General features: G+C 44.0%; 1 protein-coding gene across 5 annotated transcripts; it reads left to right on the top strand.

Moving 5' to 3' along the window:
• Positions 1-16535: 16535 nt before the first annotated feature.
• On the top strand, positions 16536-20540 carry LOC136516529 (putative E3 ubiquitin-protein ligase SINA-like 6). 5 transcript variants are annotated; one of them, XM_066509944.1, is made up of 4 exons: positions 16536-16707; positions 17600-17751; positions 19236-19552; positions 19667-20540. In XM_066509944.1, exons 3-4 carry the CDS (start codon positions 19463-19465, stop codon positions 19958-19960), a joined length of 384 nt encoding a protein of 127 aa, XP_066366041.1. In that variant the 5' UTR covers positions 16536-16707; positions 17600-17751; positions 19236-19462; the 3' UTR covers positions 19961-20540. The 5 variants fall into 5 exon arrangements, with proteins under 5 accessions (XP_066366041.1, XP_066366040.1, XP_066366039.1 ...); XM_066509943.1 differs by having other exon boundaries at positions 17562-17751; XM_066509942.1 differs by having other exon boundaries at positions 17451-17751.
• The last annotated feature ends 1609 nt before the right edge of the window (positions 20541-22149 follow it).

The raw sequence follows: 22149 nt of genomic DNA, 5'->3' as shown, positions 1-22149 counted from the left end.
AGTTCTATGCCACCCTGTATGTTGAAGAGGATGAGAAGCGTATGCACTGGATGCTAGAAGGCCAGTGGTACAGTGTGGCTTATGATGCTTTTGCCGCCCTGCTTGGTTTTTCAGAGGAGGATCTTCAGAGGGACAGGATCCATATAGAGCAGGTACTTCCTCCATAGCAGCTGGCCTACATGTACCCACTAGGAGGTGAGAGAGGAGCAGTGGGGAAGGTTCTAGGTCTTCACCCTACCTATAGATACCTGGACAGGATGTTCAGGAAGACCATTGACTGCAAGGGTGGAGATAAGGGAAACATTGTAGATTACTCTAGGAACCTGCTTCACAGGATGGCACCTGATGCTCGACCCTTTAGCATCTTTGATTTCATATGGTGTGAGATCAGGAGTGTCAGCGAGAGGCCCCTCAAGGGCTGTGGTTTTGCTCCCTACATCATGCATATGATTGAGCAGGTCAAAGGGCATACCTTTGAGTATGACAAGGTTCATAAGGCCTTGAAGATTGTTGCAGATTTGCCTAAGGTTGGGGTACCTCCAGCAGGACCAGGAGGAGCAGCGATAGCACTAGAGGTAGATGCACCTATAGGTGGTGCAGTAGCAAGACGAGCTTCCCCTCTACCACATGCTCCTTCACATTCTTCTCCACGTCGTCATAGTCCTCCTTCTCCTATTCGTAAGATGCTCAGTGCTATCTTTGGGATGTGCAAGGACATACAAACCTATCAGCAGAAGGAGAGGGAGGCTAGGAGGAAGGACACTCAAACTCTAAAGCAGATTGCTTCTAGGTTTGAGCTTGACCCTCCTAGGTCTCCACTATCAGATGAGGCAGCTAGTGAGACTAAGACTGAGGAGCAGTAGCAGGGTAGGTACGACACAGAGTTTGTTGAGTTCCTTCAGCGACAGCAGCAGCAAGCACTAGAGCACCCTGACACTTTACCACAACAGGCTCGGGTGCCTACTCACTCTCAACCACGTCCTAGTGCTGCAGACGAGTATGCTTTGGACTAGTGGAGTGACCTCACTGGTAGTTTCGGCTAGTATGGGTCTAGTGGCTATGACCCGTCTAGTGCAGGTGGTTCTCGTCCTCCTGGTGCTCCACGCTCAGATGATGAGGATGTCGGTGGAGATGAAGATGATGATGAGTGATCTCAGCTTTCAAAGATAGCTTGCAGCCCCTTTGTCCTTAGTATGTCTTTGTTTGACCTTTGTGGTGATAGATGACAAAGGGGGAGAGAGACTGATTAAAGCTTCAGGGATACTTGTTACATTTGCTTATCTTTGTACCTGAAAACATGTACTGCATGCTGTAGTTTTTGAGCTTCATTAATGTATCTTGAGTTTGAGATAGATTGTATCATGTGGGATATGAGACTTATAATTATGCTTTATCTATGTATCTCTTGAGACATGATCTTTATTAATATTTTAGTGGCTTGTGGACTTGAGAAAATATGTAATGAGTGCTATGTGTGACATACATGTGTTGTATTTATCTTCATAAGGACTATGCATGCTAGAATGAAAATATTTGATGTGATGCATTTATATTTATTGTTGAGTGATATATCTTGTCATATGCATCATAGTTTTACTTTGTCACACACACATGCACCCCACGGATGCAATGATTTAGGGGGAGTCTCCTATATGTTTTAGTATGTGCAATTGACATTTGAGGTCATTTTGTGATTTCTTATCATAAGCACATATTAAGGGGGAGCCTCTCATAAATCATTGAACCCAAAAGCTTAAATATTTATATTCTTTTATAAGCTTTAATCAAGTTGCATCAATCACCAAAAAGGGGGAGATTGAAAGTGCATCTAGCCCTTTAGTGGATTTTGGATGATTGAATGACAACGTGATTAAAGGTCTAACCCGTTTGCTAAGTGTGGACAGGTAATAGGTTATCTCATAGGTACTTAATGAAAGCTAAAATGATGTATTGTTGTATAAACAATCTAGTTCAAGCACAAGACAACAATGCACATGGAATTCATATAAAGGCTTATTTATTGTGGGATTTCCATATACTATGTGAAAGCAAGCTCGTAAGAATTAATTAATGAGACATGAGGGATTGCATATGGAATGGTCTCATATTTGAAGCTTGCTAAATTGAAATAAAAAAGATAACAATATAAATGAATGGATGATTCAACACAAGATGTGACTTGATGGCTTGAGATGGTGAAGATAGCAAGGAAAGGCTTTGAGGTACTTGAAAGTGCATCTAGCCCTTTAGTGGGTTTTGGTTGATTGAATGACAACATGATTAAAGGTCTAACCCGTTTACTAAGTGTGGACAGGAAATAGGTTATCTCACAGGTACTTAACAAAAGCCAAAATAATGTATTGTTGTATAAATAATCTAGTTCAAGCACAAGACAACAATGCAAATGAAATTCATGCAAAGGCTTATTTATTGTGGGATTTCTATGTGTTATATGAAAGCAAGCTCTTAAGCATTAATTAATGAGACATGAGGGATTGCATATGGAATGGTCTCATACTTGAAGCTTGCTAAATTGAAATGAAAAAGGTAACAATATAAATGAATGGATGATTCAACACAAGATGTGACTTGATGGCTTGAGATGGTGAAGATAGCAAGGAAAGGCTTCGAGGTACTAAGCAAGGGTGAAGGGCAAGCGACGACTTGGTGGCCAAAGAACCTAGCTAGGGTGAAGAAGGAAGTACTTGCATTTAGTTGAGGTACTAATCAAGCTACCATGGTCATATTAATGTGGAGGATCAAATTACTATTAGAGTAGTTGATGGAAGTGACTTGATACAAATCAAGTCACATGCTCAAGATGGCTAAACTCAAGTGATAAAGATCAAGTTGACATGTTGGCACCCTCACTTGGTGAACATTGAAATACACGGCTTCGGTTGAGAAAGATCAACTCAAAGGTTTATTTTCGTTATACTTTTAAATTTGAGTTGATAGGAATGCCATACTATTAAGAGGGATGCATCATGTTGATAGATAATGTTTCATAAGTGCTTAAGCCAACCCATGTGAGTTTTGAGTTTTTGAGAGACAAAAGAGCTAACTGAATTCTTGCTGGTCTGGCAATACCGGACGTGTCCGGTATTTGCCCAGCAACTGTAAACTTGTTTTTCTCAGGTTGACTCGTCGGGAGTTCCGACGTAGGTCGGGAGTTCCGACTGTCGGAAGTACCAGCAACTGTTGGGAGTTCCGACGTCTCGCACTTTAACTGATTTAGTGAAATTCACTGTGATGGTCATACCGGACGTGTCCGGTATGGATGACCAGAAGCCAACGGCTAGTTTTCAAATGTCTTGTGGGTCGGGAGTTCCGACATAAGTCGGGAGTTTCGACACCTCAAATACTTTAACTCAGTTATGATGTTTTCAAATGTGTTGAGGGTCGGGAGTTCCGACGGTCGGAAGTTCCAGCATGAGTCGAGAGTTCCGACACCTCACAATTTCACTGTAACTTAGTTACCGTTGGTGCAGTGTAAGTCATTACCGGATGTGTCCGGTATGGCAATGGCTATAAAACGGCTAGTTTTCCATTGGGGGCTATAAATACCCCCAAGCCTCCACCTTTGGAGGATGCTGATTCTGCTGACATAGACACAAGTTTTTGAGCCTTGCCAACCCTCTCTTAGTGAGTGATTGATCAAATTTGCAAAATCAATTTGTGGGTTGAGTGAAATTCAAAAGAGAGCCATCCAACCACTTGAGCACTTGTGCATATTGTCAATCTCGTGATTCGCATTTGTTACTCTTGGACTCTTCGGTCCTAGACGGTTAGGCATCACCGGAGAGCACCCGAGAGATTGTGGTGTGCCTCGGAAAGTTTGTAACGGTCGATTCCGCCGCCTCGGAATCAACTAGTGGAAGGAGGAAAAAGAGTTGGAAAAGACTCCATCTAGAGTGACCTTCGTGGTATCCTCTAGGGCTGACCTTCGCTGCGTCGCCCGTAGCCCCCTCAACGGAGAGTAGGACTCGAACGAGTCCGAACTTCGGTAAAACAAATATCGTGTCTCAATTCGCATTTCATTTGATATTTGTGTTGCTCCAGCTCTTGTGTAGGTTCCCTATGTATACTGATATCTCTAGTAGGTACCTGCAGTTTGGTTTGAAGATAGAAATCGAAAGGAGCAAGTTCGGGGCTGTTCTGCAGAAACTGTGCATACCGGACACGTCCGGTATTCATACCGGACACGTCCAGTATTAGAGCTCTGTGCTGAAATTATTTATTCTCAGTTCTAACTTTGTGTTGTAGGTTTATAGCTTCTAGATATATTCTTTATACCTTATATACTCTGTGGCTAACTTGTGAGGGGTGGTACTATTCTTTGTTTGGAGTTTCCATTTTGAAAACTCCGTTTACTAATCGTTTCCACATTTAAAGGTGTTAATTTTCAAAAACGCCTATTCACCCCCCTCTAGGCGGCATCCTAGGTCCTTTCAATTGGTATCAGAGCAAGGTTCTCACCTAAAGCTTCACCGACATGAGAAAAGGATGTCGACGCCTATTGAGTTAGAGCCGGTGCTTCTCCAAAATGATGGTTCAAACTTTCTACCTTGGTCAATTCATGTACTCAATGCTTTTAGACATATTAGTTCTCTTGTTGAGCATATTGTGTTTGCAAGCATACCTCTTCCTATAGTTGATTGGAGCAACTATAAGAATTTGTCAAAAGAGAAAGAGATATGCGTGCAACTCAATGCTCAAGCTATTAATATCATTTTGAGTACATTGAGTGCAGAGGTTCAAGATGAGGCAATATTCAATGGACAACCACCTCCGAAGAGTGATCATCTCATTTGGACCAAACTCGTTGAGTTATATGGAAAATCCAAATGCGATGATGTACTTGAGGTCGAGTCAATGGAAAATATGTCCATTGTGTCTTCATGCAACGAAGAAGCCTCACAAGACCTCAAGAGCATCAAGCCAGAGCAAGAAGTGCAAGCGGCGCATGACCTGCTGTCTGCCTGCACATACCGGACGTGTCCGGTATTCATGGCCGTGGCAGCAGGACAGCAGGTAGTCGGTGATGATGATGCTCAAGCCCGGTGGCGACCAAGTGATGAGTCAACCTCAGTATCTGATGATACTCATCACTTGTGTCTCATGGCCAAGAAAAGCAAGAAGAAGAGCAACAAGAAAGATCAAGAAAAGGAGAAAGCACAAGTAGATGATCAAGATAAGAGTGATGTTGAAGTTGAAGACAACTACAACCTTGATCATCTCAACCGAAAAGACAAGTCCATCATCATGAAGATAGTTGAAAAGAATGATGAGCTTGAAGAAGAGATTGAGAAGCAAGAGCAATCACTTCAAAAGCAAGAATTGTTTCTTATCTCCAAAATGGAAGAACTAAAGGCTCTAAGTGAAAGGTATGAAAAATTGTCAATTGAGCATGCTTTAGTTACTAACTCCTCTTCTAGTGTTTCACAACTAGAGAAGGAAAACTTAGAGCTCAAGGCAAGGCTAGATGAACTATCAAGCAAGTATAATATGCTACAAGCAAACTATGTTCATCTAAAGTGCTCTCATGATGAAGTAGTAGAATCAAGCATCATGCTTGAGGTAGCTCATGAGGTTGTGATCACATCAGTAAAATTCTCTCAACCTCTTACACATCCACTCACTAGTACACCATCTCAATTAAATATTTCTTGTACTAACGAGTGTGCTCCTCAAGCAAGCCAATCTTCGATTGAGCTAAATCACATAGAAAACATAGAGCTCAAAGAAGAGGTGAAAAGATTAAAGAAAGATGTGATTCGGTTGAAGGGTAAGGAGAAAGCACAACCTTCTCAAGATAACCGTGATAACATGGTGAAGAAGCTTGAGAAGGGTTCAAACCTTGCTTCCTCCAAGACCCAACAAAGGAATCACATCTCAAGCAAGGCCAACACAACCAAGAGCAAGAAACATGGAAAAAGAATGTGCTATGGTTGTGGATTGTATGGACATGAGTGGGCTATGTGTCCGCACAAGAGTTGGGCCGACAAGTGTGAAGTGGCCGAACAAAAGGCCTCAAACAAGTTGGCCAACCAAAAGAAAAGTGATGGACAAAGCACTTGTCTCATGAGCAAGAAATTGGGACATCCTACCAAGAAATGCCCAATGTACAAAGAGGCAAGAAAGGAAGCCCAAGTTGCAACTAGAAGATGCTATGGGTGCAATAAGATGGGCCACAAGGTTGATAGATGTCCATACAAGCAAAACAAGCATAGAGCAAATAAAGGCCGCATATGCTATGCTTGTAGAAGAAAGGGGCATTTAAGTTATGAATGCCCAAATGGTAAAACTCCTAAGCCGAACACATTTATCTATAATGATATGCTTAGGAAGACCACAAATGGAGTTAGCACTAGCAAGGTGATGTGTTCACCACAAACTAGTGCTAAAGCCATTTGGGTGCCTAAGCACTTGTTGACTAACTCAAAAGGACCCAACAAGAGTTGGGTACCAAAGGGTGCTTAGGTTAAAGATGTAGGTACTTGGTGATGAGATGAAAGCTTCGGGGTGGTTGAGCAAACAAATTGATAATATTCACTCAATCTATCAACCAATTCTTATCATGATCACTTATATGGTTGACCCAAAGATAATTCAATAAATATATCATCTACTTCATCCTCACCATTGGTAACAAGTACCTAAACTTTATAGGATAGCCACTTTGTTTGTTTTGTGTTCAAAAGGTCACAAATAGGCATATTTGTGAAATATTAAAAGTGGCTAATTAGTTTTACTTGATGATTATAATATTTGCCATATGATGCTTTTAATAGCTCTCTAGTAGAGTAATTTTTTTTGAGATGCAAGTATACAATAAATAAATACTACAGTTAAAACGAAGAATCACAAGCAGCAAATTAATTGATTCTGTCCTGCACATATCGGACGTGTCCGGTATTACTATCGGACGTGTCTGGTATGGCCAGGGATAAAAAGTAAGTGTTTCTGTTCTGTGTATTCTGGACGTGTCCGGTATACATACCGGACGTGTCCGGTATTGCAGGAACCAGAACACTCATTGCATTGCAACTGAGTCTTTCATCCATATATTTTCATATATCCCTAACTTACTCAGAATCTTATGATTTATCAAATCTAAGTGGTTTGTGAGCATCTCTTAAACTCACCTTTAAATATGGCAATCTTATTCGGTTTATGGTTAAAATGAAAATTGGCTCCCCATGTCTTAATAGAATAAAAGTGTTTGTTGAAAGTTGTTCAAATTACTTGAAGCACTTATTTAGGGGGAGCTAAGTTTCTATTTTGTACCATTGTGGACTAACAAATCTATCTAGCATTCTTTGTAGTCCTTTGGATGAAAAGTGATTTAGAATCTAGCATGATTATTTGACAATCAAGGTCAACATAAAGACTATCATGCTATTTATCTTCTTAGTGGAATTCTTGTGGGCTCAAGGCAAAGGTATGTTTTTACATACATGCATTATAAGTGCATCTAAGGCCCTTTATATGTTAGAATGTGTATTTGTGTGTGACATAGGAGAGATGTTTTTCAAAAACCCTAACTAGCATGAGTAGGATGTGTGAATTTGAAAAACTATTCGAATCTTGGTCTTTGTGACCTAGCCTTGTCATGTGATGATTATAGCTCTCCTTGATTGTTTGATTGGCTAATCACACATGACATGGTCTTCTTAAGTCCGCAATCTATTATGTCTCATTAGATCTCTCAAATTTATCCAAATCTTGTATATGCCAAATATTTGGAAAAGAGAAGTGTTATTTATGGCATTAGATAAGAAAAGTGACGAAACTCAGTTTGGATCAAGACTATATACCTTATTGGACTGAGAAACAACAAAGAAAGCGATTGGAAGAGAGAAAACACCTTTTGGAATAAGTTGGGCCAGCCCGCGTATACCGGACATGTCCGGTATGAGCGGGACTATAAAAACAGACATACCCTTTCGGCCCAAACAAGTCTATCTCCTTCCAACCAACCCTGCCGATGCTATTCTCCTCACCTAGGGCGACCGGGACTTTCACCAAGAAAAGGGAGATCGCATTGGAGAAGGCTTGCATCAAGATTGAAGGCCCGGGGATTTGGATTTCACATCGCCTTCTCATCTCTTCTCTCAAGGTACCCTAATCATGGACCTCGTCCGATCTACATGGTTGATGATTTGTTTTGAAATTCCTTCGGTCAATATGCTACATTGGTGATATAGAAGCAATGCCCAAAGTTTGGAATTGATTCGTGATGGTTTGAATTCAGAAACCCTGATTAGGGTTGCTGGTCGCCCTACCGGACGTGTCCGGTATGGCCCAGTAGAGCAGACTCCCTGCTGTTCTCTGATTTAATCCTATCTAGAATTGTTTGTTAGGCTTAGTTTTTTATCTACGTTTTGCAAACTTTTTGACAGTTGTATGTCAAGATGATTGTAAAATCATGGATAAAAGATTCTTTGTCTAATCGCAATTCGAGATTAATTTTGGGCATATATCTAAAATTTCTTGCAAATCTTTGGATACAGGACAACAACCATGAGTGGACGACAGGAGCCTAGGTCCAAGCACAGGCACGATCCAGCACTTGAAAAGCATAAGAAGGCAAGACAGGAGATGCATCCTGGATTCCAGCCGAGCAGTAGGGGGCCTTCTAGAGCTGCCTCTGGTGCAGTGCCTCAGTATGCAGAGGGGTCAGGGAGCTCTTCTTCTGACACTAATTTTGATGAGTTTAGAGTGGAGCCCAGAGAAGATAAAAAGAGGAAGAGCACTAACAGAGGATCAGAAGGTGACAGCTTAGACGAGGAGCAGGAGATTGAGGAGGAGGAGCCAGTTCCTCCAGTTCAGCACCAGCCTGGTCAGGGGATGCATTATGGTCTCCTTGAGACACGTCTGCCCAATGTACCCTCCTATGTTTCTAGGGTTGATTACAGAGGAAAGGGTATGACCAGGAAAGCTAGAGATGAGCGAAGGGTAGATCCGAGAGGGTTACCTAAAGTCCTGTTTGATCATCGCTTTCAGATGGCTTTTCACTTGGATTTCTACTCCAGTGTCATTCTCACCAGGAACCCAGTGATTGCCAGGTCTCAGTGGATAGACTGGCAGTATGTTAGAGAGCTGCAAAAGTCCTCAGTTGATCATGCCATTACTATTTGCCAGCGGATTGGAGTGTATGAGATCATGGAGTTCCAGCATGACTGGAACACAGAGGTAGTAGCTCAGTTTTATGCTACCCTATTCGTTGAGGAGGATGACAGGTGGATGCACTGGATGCTTGAGGGCTAGTGGTACAGCGTAGACTATAATGTGTTTCCCGTTCACCTTGGCTTCTCAGAGGATGACCTATAGAGGATAGGATCCACACCAAGCAGGTGTTACCCCCTGAGCAGCTCGCATATATGTATCCACTAGGAGGTGAGAGGGGTGCAGTGGGGAAGGTTCAGGGTCTTCACCCCACTTATAGATACCTAAATAGGATGTTTAGGAAGACTATTGACTGCAAGGGTGGAGACAAGGGAAATATAGCAGATTACTCCAGGAACCTACTCCACAGGATGGCACCTGATGCTCGGCCCTTCAGCGTGTTTGGCTTCATATGGTCAGAGATCAGGAGTATGGGAGAGAGGCCCCTCAAGGGCTGTGGATTTGCTCCCTACATCATGTATATGATTGAGCAGGTGACAGGGCACACCTTCGAGTATGACAAGACTCACAAGGCCCTGAAGATTGTTGCAGATCTGCCTGAGACAGGGTTACCTCCAGCAGGACCAGGAGGAGGAGCAGCAGTACCAGAGGCAGATGCACCTGGGAGTGGTGCACTAGCAGGAGCTTCACCTTCACCACGTGCTCCTCCACATTCTACTTCATGCCATGGCAGTCCTCCCTCACCTATCTGTAGGATTTTTAGCTCCATATTTGGGATGTGCAGAGACATCTAGACCCGGCAGCAGAAGGAGAGGGAGGCTAGGAGGAAGGACACTCGGACTTTGAAGCAAATTGCTTCTAATCTTGAGCTTGATCCTCCTAGATCTCCACTATCAGATGAGGCAGCTAGTGAGCCTAAGACTGAGGAGCAGCAGCAGGACATATATGATAGAGAGTATGTCGAGTTCATTCAGCGACAGCAGCAGCAGCAGGCACCTATGCACCCAGACACTCTACCTCTTCAGGCTCATGTGCCTACTCACTCTCAGCCCTGTCCCAGTACAGCAGATGACTATGCTTCAAATTGGTGGAGTGACCTCACTAGTGGCGACGACTTCTATGGGTCTGGTGGCTATGACCTGTCCGGTGCAGGTGGTTCTCGTCTAGCTGGTGTTACACGCTCAGATAACGAGGATGCTGGTAGAGATGATGATGATGATGAGTGATGACAGAGATCAGAGACAGTTTGTAGCCCCTTTTGTCCTTAGTTTGTCATTTTGGAACCTTTGTGGTGATAGATGACAAAGGGGGAGAGAGACTGATTAAAGCTTTAGGATAGTTTCATTTGTTTATCTTTGTACCTGAGGATATGTACTGTAGGCTGTAGTTTTTAATTTTTGAGCTTCATTGATGTATCTTGGATTTGAGATAGATTGTTTCTTGTGAGAGATGAGACTCATTTATGCTTTATCTATGTATCTCTTGAGACATGATTTATATATATATATATATTTCAGTGGTTTGTGGACTTGAGAAATGTGTAATGAGTGCTATGTGTGACATACATGTGTTGTATTTATTTTTATAAGGTCTATGCATGCTAGAATGAAAATATTTGATGTGATGCTTTTATAATTATTCTTGTGTGATATATCTTGTCATATGCATCACGGTTTTACTTTGTCACACACACATGCACCCCATGGATGTAATGATTTAGGGGGAGTCTCCTATATGTTTTAGTATGTGCAATTGACATTTGAGGTCATTTTGTGAATCCAAATCATAAGCACATATTAAGGGGGAGCCTCTCATAAATCATTGTGTATTGTTGTATAAACAATCTAGTTCAAGCATAAGACAACAATGCAAATGGAATTCATACAAAGGCTTATTTATTGTGGGATTTCCATATACTATGTGAAAGCAAGCTCGTAAGAATTAATTAATGAGACATGAGGGATTGCATATGGAATGGTCTCATATTTGAAGCTTGCTAAATTGAAATAAAAAAGATAACAATATAAATGAATGGATGATTCAACACAAGATGTGACTTGATGGCTTGAGATGGTGAAGATAGTAAGGAAAGGCTTCGAGGTACTTGAAAGTGCATCTAGCCCTTTAGTGGGTTTTGGTTGATTGAATGACAACATGATTAAAGGTCTAACCCGTTTACTAAGTGTGGACAGGAAATAGGTTATCTCACTGGTACTTAACGAAAGCCCAAATGATGTATTGTTGTATAAACAATCTAGTTCAAGCACAAGACAACAATGCAAATGGAATTCATGCAAAGGCTTATTTATTGTGGGATTTCTATGTGTTATATGAAAGCAAGCTCTTAAGCATTAATTAATGAGACATGAGGGATTGCATATGGAATGGTCTCATACTTGAAGCTTGCTAAATTGAAATGAAAAAGGTAACAATATAAATGAATGGATGATTCAACACAAGATGTGACTTGATGGCTTGAGATGGTGAAGATAGCAAGGAAAGGCTTCGAGGTACTAAGCAAGGGTGAAGGGCAAGCGACGACTTGGTGGCCAAAGAACCTAGCTAGGGTGAAGAAGGAAGTACTTGCATTTAGTTGAGGTACTAATCAAGCTACCATGGTCATATTAATGTCGAGGATCAAATTACTATTAGAGTAGTTGATGGAAGTGACTTGATACAAATCAAGTCACATGCTCAAGATGGCTAAACTCAAGTGATAAAGATCAAGTTGACATGTTGGTACCCTCACTTGGTGAACATTGAAATACACGGCTTCGGTTGAGAAAGATCAACTCAAAGGTTTATTTTCGTTATACTTTTAAATTTGAGTTGGTAGGAATGTCGTACTATTAAGAGGGATGCATCATGTTGATAGATAATGTTTCATAAGTGCTTAAGCCAACCCATGTGAGTTTTGAGTATTTGAGAGACAAAAGAGCTAACTGAATTCTTGTAGGTCTGGCAATACCGGATGTGTTCGGTATTTGCCCAGCAACTGTAAATTTGTTTTTCTTAGGTTGACTCGTCGGGAGTTCCGACGTAGGTCAGGAGTTCCGACTGTCGAAAGTACCGGCAACTGTTAGGAGTTCCGACGTCTCGCACTTTAACTGATTTAGTGAAATTCACTGTGATGGTCATACCGGACGTGTCCGGTATTCATACTGGACATGTTCGGTATGGATGACCAGAAGCCAACGGCTAGTTTTCAAGTGTCTTGTGGGTCGGGAGTTCTGACGTAAGTCGGGAGTTCCGACACCTCAAATACTTTAACTCATTTACGATGTTTTCAAATGTGTTGATGGTCGGGAGTTCCGACGTATGTCGGGAGTTCCGACGGTCGGAAGTTCCGGCATGAGTCGGGAGTTCCGACACCTCACAATTTCACTGTAACTTAGTTACCATTGGTGCAGTGTAAGTCATATCGGACGTGTCCGGTATGGCAACGGCTATAAAACGACTAGTTTTCCATTGGGGCTATAAATATCCCCAAGCCTCCACCTTTGGAGGCTGCTGATTCTGCTGACATAGACACACGTTTTTGAGCCTTGCCAACCCTCTCTTAGTGAGTGATTGATCAAATTTGCAAAATCAATTTGTGGGTTGAGTGAAATTCAAAAGAGAGCCATCCAACCACTTGAGCACTTGTGCATATTGCCAATCTCGTGATTCGCATTTGTTACTCTTGGACTCTTTGGTCCTAGACGGTTAGGCGTCGTCGGAGAGCACCCGAGAGATTGTGGTGTGACTCGGAAAGTTTGTAACGGTCGATTCCGCTGCCTCGGAATCAACTAGTGGAAGGAGGAAAAGGAGTTGGAAAAGACTCTGGCTAGAGTGACCTTCGTGGTATCCTCTAGGGCTGACCTTCGCTGGGTCGCCCGTAGCCCCCTCAACAGAGAGTAGGACTCGAACGAGTTTGAACTTCGGTAAAACAAATATCGTGTCTCAATTCGCATTTCATTTGATATTTGTGTTGCTCCAGCTCTTGTGCAGGTTCCCTGTGTATACTGATATCTCTAGTAGGTACCTGCAGTTTGGTTTGAAGATAGAAATCGAAAGGAGCAAGTTCGGGGCTGTTCTACAGAAACCGTGCATACCGGACACGTCCAGTATTCATACCGGACACGTCCGGTATTAGAGCTCTGTGCTGAAATTATCTATTCTCAGTTCTAACTTTGTGGTGCAGGTTTATAGCTTCTAGATATATTCTTTATACCTTATATACTCTGTGGCTAACTTGTGAGGGGTGGTACTATTCTTTGTTTGGAGTTTCTATTTTGGAAACTCCGTTTACTAATCGTTCCGCATTTAAAGGTGTTAATTTTCAAAAACATCTATTCACCCCCCTCTAGGCGGCATCCTAGGTCCTTTTAGTACTAAGCAAGGGTGAAGGGCAAGCGATGGCTTGGCGGCCGAAGAACCTACCTAGGGTGAAGAAGGAAGTACTTGCATTTAGTTGAGGTACTAATCAAGCTACGATGGTCATATCAATGTGGAGGATCAAATCTATATTGGACAAAGTGTTTGAAGTGACTTGATGTATTTGGAGTTATTCATATTTGATGAATGGAATCAAGTCACGTGCTCAAGATGGCTATGCTCAAGTGAAAAGATCAATGTCAACATGTTGGCACCCTTACTTGATGAAGATTGAAAGAGACGTCATTTTTTTCAAAAGAGGTCAACTAAAATGGTATAAATTTATTTTTCCTTTTATCTTGAGTTTAATAGGTATGCTGTACTATTAAGAGCGATGCATCATGTTGATAGATAATGTTTCATAAGTGCTCAAGCCAACCCATATGAGTTTTGAGTGTTTGAGAGACAAAAGAGCTAATGTGTTTTTTTGCTGGTCTGTCCGGTATTGATACCAGACGTGTTCGATATTTGCCCAGCAACTATAAAATTGTTGTTCTCGGGTTGGTTCATCGAGAGTTTCGACGTAGGTCGGGAGTTCCAACGGTCGGAAGTTCTGGCAATGGTCGGGAGTTCCGACGTCTCGTGATTTAACTGACTTGAGAGTTCACTGTGGCGGTCATACCGGACGTGCCCGATATTCATAGACGGCCTGAGGCCAACGGCAGTTTTCAAAAGCCTTGAGGGTCGGGAGTTCCGCCGTGAGTCGGGAGTTTCAATGGTTAGGAGTTCCAGCATGAGTCGGGAGTTCTGACACCTCAAATACTTTAACTTAGTTACCATGGTTTTCAAATATGCTGAGGGTCGAGAGTTCCGACATGAGTCGGGAGTTCTGGCTTTCATTGGGAGTTCCGACGCCTCACATTGTCACTGTAACTTAGTTACCGTTGGAGCAGTGTAAGTCATACCGAACGTGTCCGATATCGCAATGGCTATAAAATGGCTAGTTTTTCCAAGGGGGGCTATAAATACCCTCAAGCCTCCACCTTTGGAGGCTACTGATTCTGCTGAGATACACACACGTTTTTGAGCCTTGCCAACTCTCCCAACCCTCTCTGAGTGAGTGATTGATCAAATTTGCCAAATCAAATTATGGGTTGAGTGAAATTCAACAAGAGAGCAATACAACCACTTGAGCACTTGTGCATATTGTCTATTTCGTGATTTGCATTTGTTACTCTTGGACTCTTCGATCCTAGATGGTTAGACGTCGCCGAAGAGCACCCGAGAGATTGTGGTGTGCCTCGAAAAGGTTGTAACGGTCAATTCCGCTGCCTCGGAATTAACTAGTGGAAGGAGGAAAATGAGTTAGAAAAGACTCCGGCTAGAGTGACCTTCGTGGTACCCTCTAGGGCTGACCTTCGCTGGGTCGCCCACAGCCCCCTCAACGGAGAGTAGGACTCAAACGAGTCCGAACTTCGGTAAAACAAATATCGTGTCTCAATTCACATTTCATTTGATATTTGTGTTGCTCCAGCTCTTGTGCAGGTTCTCTGTGTATATTGTCATATCTAGTAGGTACCTACAGTTTGGCTTGAAGATAGAAATCGAAAGGAGCAAGTTCAGTGCTGATCTGCAGAAACCATGTATACCGGACATGTCCAGTATTCATACCGGACACGTTCGGTATTTCCTGACAGCGCTGAATATATTTTGATCTCTGTCCTAACTTTATGTTGCAGGGTTGTAGCTTCTAGATATATTATTTATACCTTGTATACTCCGTGGCTAACTTGTGAGGGGTGGTACTACTCTTTATTCGGAGTTTCCATTTTGAAAACTCTCTTTACTAATCGTTTCCGTATTTAAAGGTGTTAATTTTCAGAAACGCCTATTCACCCTCCTCTAGGCGGCATCGTAGGTCCTTTCACCCGATGGCTGCCACGAGCGCCAATGCCGCGGAGGTGCTGCTCCCGTCCTCAATATCTAGCAGCCGTTGCAGTGCATGCGCGACGCCGTGGTGCGCCGCCTTAGGTAGATGCTCGCGGTGCCCAGCGTCCTCTCCTAGCTCTACGACGCTGCCCCGAAGCCTGATGCCGAGCGCACAGTCGCGGCCGTCGAGGCTGAGGCCTTCGTCGCCACGTCCAAGTCCATTGTCGTCGAGTCCCCGGTCTCCGTCGAGGAGGGGGCTACCGCAGTTCCCCACCAGGTAGGCCGTGGTTGCCGGCGATGTCTTGTTTTCAAGTGTTTCAGGTGTTTCAGAAGTACATTTTCAAGTGTTTCATCTGGATGTTGTCTATGTTGCAATAACTATATACGCATGTTGGAAGCGTATGTTGCAAATATTTTAGGTGTTTCAGACGTATGTTGTAAATGTTTCATCTGGATATTTTAAAAGTAAATCTTTGGTGTTGTTGTAATGACTATATACATGCTTCAAGTGTTTCATCTATATCAGATGTACGTTGCAAATGTCTGGACGTTTCAAATTAGATCTGGTGTTGCACATGTTGCTTTGGCTATACACGTATCTTTTAAGTGTTTTATCTCTTTTAGACGTATGTGACAAGTGTTTTATTTGTATGTTTTAAAAGTAGATCTCGGGAAAGTACATGTTGCTGCTGCTAGTGCGCCGTCGTGGGTCACCGCGTGCCGTGAAACGTAGCGGGCTCGGGTGATCCCTCGCATGCATGGGCACGCACCGCCTTCGAAGCAGGATAGGTGCGGGCGCGAGAGAGCTGCATTTGTTAGCCTCGGGTGCGGGAGCACCGTCCACGCTAGCGCCCTGAATCAGCCGTCCGGGCGCTAGCAAGTCCGATATGCACATGCACCTATAAACTTTTTAAATTTGACATGAATTTCGCATTCGATTCCTATAGGATTCGGGGACAAATTCGAATTGCACCCGTTTGTTTTTGACCCAATCTGTAGCCACGTTAGCGTCTCGTGAGTTTCTCCATTTTCAACGGAACAAACGAGAAAGCACTCGTCATCTCCACTTTTTAACGCCGGACGCCTGCGCTAGTCAGCTTCCTTCAGTTCTCCACTTCCTTTCTTGAGATCTCTCCTTTCTTCCCGTCGTCTCTTCTCCCGTCTCTCACCTCGCGCTCGCCGCGGCTAACCACAGGTACCCAAATCCAAGCCAAGCGATCGTTGCCTAAAACCAAGCAAGCTGGAGCGCAGGAGACCCAGCCGCTCTCCCCCGCGTCGGCTGCGCTCCAGGTGAGAATGCGCTGGAGCAAACCCTTCTTCTTCCTCCCCCAATCCATTGCCCCCCTTTAACAAAGCCCTCGAATGCTAGCTTCGATTTGGGGTTACCTCCGTTCTGGTTCATACTTCGATTCATGGCCTTTTCCTGGGATGAATGCTCGTGTGCTCCTCAAATCGATTTTTGGTGCTGGTGGAAGAGGGTTTTACAGGCGACCAACACATTTTTGGGGTTTTCTTGGACCTTGTTATCAATAAATAAATAAACGTGCCATCTGCTTTTTACAGATGAATGCTAGTTTTGTTTTGGGTTTTCTCCTCTCCTTTTTTTATCCCCAATAAAAAAAGAAAGAAAGAAAGGAAATGTGGCATCTTGAGTCGGCTGCAAAAGAGAAAAAAACACACATTTTGGGGTTTTCTTGGATCTTGTTATCTATTTTTTTCTTTTTCCTCTGTACCTCAGTTCTTGTTCATACTTCGATTCATGGGCCCAGACTCCCTTTTCCTTGGATGAATGCTCGTGCGCTCCTCAGAATCGATTTTTGGTGCTGGTGCAAGAGGGTTTTACAGACGATCAACACATTTTTGGGGTTTTCTTGGACCTTGCTCTCTCTCTCTCTCTCTCTCTCACACACACACACACACACACACACACACACAAAAACCGCAACCTTTGCTGAGTTAGCATAAGCTCGTGATTCCAAGGTGCTCTGGTTTTCTTGGTGCTCTGTTCCTGAAGTCGCCGCTTTTATTTACAGGATATAAAACCCCAATCCGCCGAGCCAATCCATTATATAAGCAGCTGTTGATGATGTAGCGATTGTATGCAGCCAATAACTGGTTAAATTATTAGCCATCCTCTCATTCAGCTGCATGTCTGCATCCCACTCGATGACTCACTGGTCAGCTCAATGAGAGTGAGAAGTACTAGGAGTGAATTGTAACGCCGTGGGACGAGGAGGAGACAAGCAAATCCCACCTTCCTCAGTTCTTGGCTGAGTAGGAGGACCACCAAGTTACCCCCGACTCATCCTCTTCTCTCCCCTGAAAAGAGTTGAGGTAAGCTCCTAATTTCCGCCATATTTTCCCAAAACACCAAGTCAAATTGCGGCAACTATAGCTATATATAGCTATAGCATTTCATTACTGTTGGAAAACTTGCTGGTAAAAGGCTTAACCGGAGATTAAAATCATTGGTCCCAATGATGCATGCACTTATCTATAGTTTAAACTTCATAAATTAAGGTTTGGTGCCATAGTATTTTTTTTTTCTAATTTAGTGATTTGTGATGACAATATGTTTCCTTAGGGTTTGATTTTGGTCCTTTTAGTTAAAAACAAGTAGGATTGTAGTTTGAACTAGAATCTTAATATCACTAATTGACGTCTTCAGCGAAAGCTTCACAATACATAGGCCCTGTTCGTTTCGCTGAAATTTCGCTTATGCTGATGCTTATGCTGATTTGTTGCCCCTATTCCTCATGAGATGTACTAAGAAAAATGCTAAAATTCTTACAATAAAAAAAAACCAGACAACTTTAATTTGGTAGACTCTAAATCATTGTCCTCAATAATAGTCATTTGATCTAGACTTTTTCCTATAAAAAAAAGGAATGATGTGATAAGATCTGATATAACTTAAGGTTTCAACTAAATTAAATACATATTAAATATTCATTGAGGTTCAATGCAAAGGATGAAAACACATATATCGTACTTGACACACTCATCACAGCCGAATAGAGACTATAGAGTATCAAAATGGATATTATGTTAGAAAATGAGGAGAGAATAAAGATGATTATTCTGATTGTGTAATTCATATGGTATATCGCTTGTTGGTGAATATACTTTTAGAAATTGGTTTTATGCGTGCAGTATTTGCTTCAAAGTAGTAAGTTATATGCGTGACAAGTTTAAGCCAATTTGTTTCGATAGGTATTGGCATATTATCAGCCTGTTCGGTTGGCTGGTTCGTATCATTGCTGGTTCGTGAAGAAGTACTGCTGGCTGGTTTGTGTGAGAGAAAAATACTGTTCCGGCTGGAAATTTACGATCGTTTACGACAAGCCACAGCCAAACGAACAGGCTGTATGTTGCTAATCCGTTTTGGTATATCGTGATGGAGTATATATTACGGTATTAATCTATTTAGTATGTCCCATATGGTTTTTAATATGATTGTTCTTGAAATGACCATAGAGATGTAGATCATATGCATATGCCAACTTTAAATACTTACATATTTAATACAACCAACCTAATTATTAGCCATCCTCCCATTCAGCTGCATGCCTGCATCCCACTTGATGACTCACTGGTCAGCTCAATGAGAGTGAGAAGTACTAGGAGTGAATTGTAAGGTGCATAGGCTTCTGTTGTGTGGAACAAAAATTCATTTTTTTTCTCTTTGGCCATGGCATATGTTGTCCCGGTACAGGGTTTCTGGGATGGGGGCTTTCCTTGATTGCAAATAAACGATAGTCCCAACACTCTTAACTGTTCAACGCTGTTTGTGGATTTTAACTTGCGTTGTGTGCCAGGAGCACCAGCGGAGGAGAGCGAGTTGACAGGTCCACCCGATCACAGATGTCTGATCGGTGGTCCTCGAGCACCATGCTGGCTGGAGGGCGAGAGCCAAACTGGATGCGATCCGCTCTCGTCGACGCAGGAGGGTGGGCGCCATCCTACCACCCAGCATGAGGATATATGGGAGCCTTGGGGCACCGCAGGAGGAGGCACCAAGAATGCCTCTTTGCCAGGATCGGCAATGGTGCATGATGTGACGGTGGCCGACGAGAACGTCGATGTCCTAGAGTGCGGCATCTGCTACCGCCCGCTGAAGCCACCCATCTTCCAGGTACATACAACCGGTCCTGCTAATCTGGACATACATGCGTTCGTTCCGGCGTCGTCGATCCGTTTTCCTGTCCTTTATTTGCTTATTACTGTTAGAGTCGCCATGTATTTGCAGTGTGCCAAGGGGCATGTGGTGTGCTCGCTGTGCTCCGACAGGCTCAAGGATGCCGTCAAATGCCACGTATGCCGCGTCGCGATGCCTGGCGGCTACCAGCAGTGCCACGCCATGGAGCGCGTGGTGGACTCCGTCCGCATGCCGTGTCCGCACGCGCCGTACGGATGCGACACGAGGACTACATACCACCTCCAGGAGGAGCACCTCCTGGAGTGCCCGCACGCGCCGTGCTGCTGTCCAGGCGACGCCTGTTGCTTCATCGGCTCCGTAGCGATGCTCGTTATGCACCTCTAGGCGGTGCACGTCTGGCCATGCACTGCTGACGTCCGTGCCGTCGAGTCCTTTGGCGTCTACCTCCGCGATGGCTTCAACTTCCTCACAGCCGTCCGTGGCAGCACCCAGTATCTGCTCCTGCTGAACATGGCGAGTACACCGTTCGGCCACGCTATCTCTGCGGTCTTGGTAGGCTCTCTCGCCGCCATGGCCATCAGCTCCTCGTCACCGGCGACAAGCAAGAACACCACATGTGAGCTCGAGCTCTACTTCATGCAGTTCAAGCATGTCCACCTCCTCCAGAGTGGGCATTACCAGAAATCTCGGCTCCAAGTTGAATGCATGTGTCCCTCGAATGGGCTGCCAGATCCCAACGCCTCTTTCCAGTTCTTCGTCCCAAAGTATGCTGATGTAAATGAGGCTCCTGTTCATGTCACTGCTATGATTTTCATCTGACCAAGCAGATGGATCGTGGACTAAGGCTGGGCTCTGTTTAATTTAGACATCTTAACTTTAGAATGCTACTAGTTGTCACTTGCGCAACCTCCCATCTTTTAATTTTTACTGCTGTTTACATGCATTCTTATTAGTTCTAAGTACTCCTGATTCTGTAATACTAAATCTGTCCTAAATTAAATTATAAGACGTTTTGACTTTTCTAGGTACATTGATTTTATTATGTATCTAGACACAATGTATATCTATGTGCATGACAAATACAATATATCTAGAAAAGTCAAAACGTCTTATAATTTGGAACGGATGGTGATGTATTTTCAGGTAAAGTAAGTCATTCTAAATTTGACTTAAACCGTGTGTTTGGTTTGTAGACCAGGTGGGTTGGGTTGGGATGAACCCAGTTTTCTGGGATGGGATGAACCCATCTCATGTTTGGTTTGAGGGTTCGAGCCGTTCCAGTTTTCTGTTTGGAACGAGGGATGGAACGGGTTGGGATGGATGGTACTGTTAACTCCGTTAGTAGCTGTCTGCGTGGGACCTAGCTGTCAGTGACTCATCCCTTTTCTTCCACCTCCCGTCGCACCACCCTGCCCCAGCGGCCTGCACCGCGTCGCTCTGCCCCAGCGTGCCCTGCACCGCACAGCCCTGCCCCGCCATGGCCGCCACCTCCTCGAGCTCCGAGCTCGCCCGCCCTGCTGCCACCTCCCCGAGCCCGCGCTCACCTGCCCTAGCCGCCCCCGTCACCCGCTGCTTGTCCAGATCCGGAGGCCAGAGGAGCTGCCCCGCGCCGCGCCACCATGGGCGGAGCTCGCCGTGCCGCCATGGCCGGGGTCGAAGCTCGCCCCGCGTTGCGCCGCCGTGCCTACCGAGGGCCAAGGGCCAGGGGCTCGTCCCGCGTCGGAGGTCGGGGGCCAGGGGCTGGAGGTCACACGGAGCTGCGCCATGGCCGAAGCATCCAGACATCGCTGGGCGCCGGAGGTCGCCCATGCCGGCGATGGAGAAGCATCCGAGCAACCCACGTCTGCGCTCGCCAACGGAGATGCAACAACGTCCATCTGGGTCGAGATGATTCCTCCGATTTGGTGGTACCGGTCGAACCCGCATCCAGAGAGAATATACCTTGTGCGGGATGAACCCAACCCATTAATTCTGGAACCAAACAGCAGATCATCTAGGACGAACTCGGGATATCCAGTTGAACCCACAAACCAAACACACCCAAAGAGTTTCGACATCTACCACCTTAAAGAGCAACCAAACAGCCTAGTGTCCTTGGATCTAGCATTTTAGTCTGAAGATTTACTGTATCCAACATATCGTTTGTGCAATATACTAGTTTTTGTAATGACACTATTATTTTTCTAAGTGTTCCCAAGCTACATTTCATGTTTGAGATCACTTGAGATAGTACATTCAGTCCTCTGAAAATGTTGCCTGTTGCATTCGCATTTTCTTCCGTACCTAATGTACATTGCACAATACTACCTGTTCATAAGATCTGCACCTTAGAATTCAGTAATGCTGAGGCCCATGTATTTCAATGAAAATGAAATATCATGATTTGGCACGGTCACAACGTACCAATTTTCTATGAAGGTGTAAAATGCACCACATGGGACTTGCACTCAACCGAATGGGTAGAGACTAGAGAACAAGATAAGATTCATCATCTATGGGTCGTCTTGATTTCCATGAACAGCATCCAGCATGTATCTTTTGGGAAGACTGCACAGCAGGACCAGAAGTGTAAT

The sequence above is a fragment of the Miscanthus floridulus genome, chromosome 17, assembly GCF_019320115.1.
Source record: "Miscanthus floridulus cultivar M001 chromosome 17, ASM1932011v1, whole genome shotgun sequence".
NCBI lineage: Eukaryota > Viridiplantae > Streptophyta > Magnoliopsida > Poales > Poaceae > Miscanthus > Miscanthus floridulus.
The sequence above is the reverse complement of the archived record's forward strand: the minus strand, read 5'-3'. Positions and strand labels throughout refer to the sequence as shown.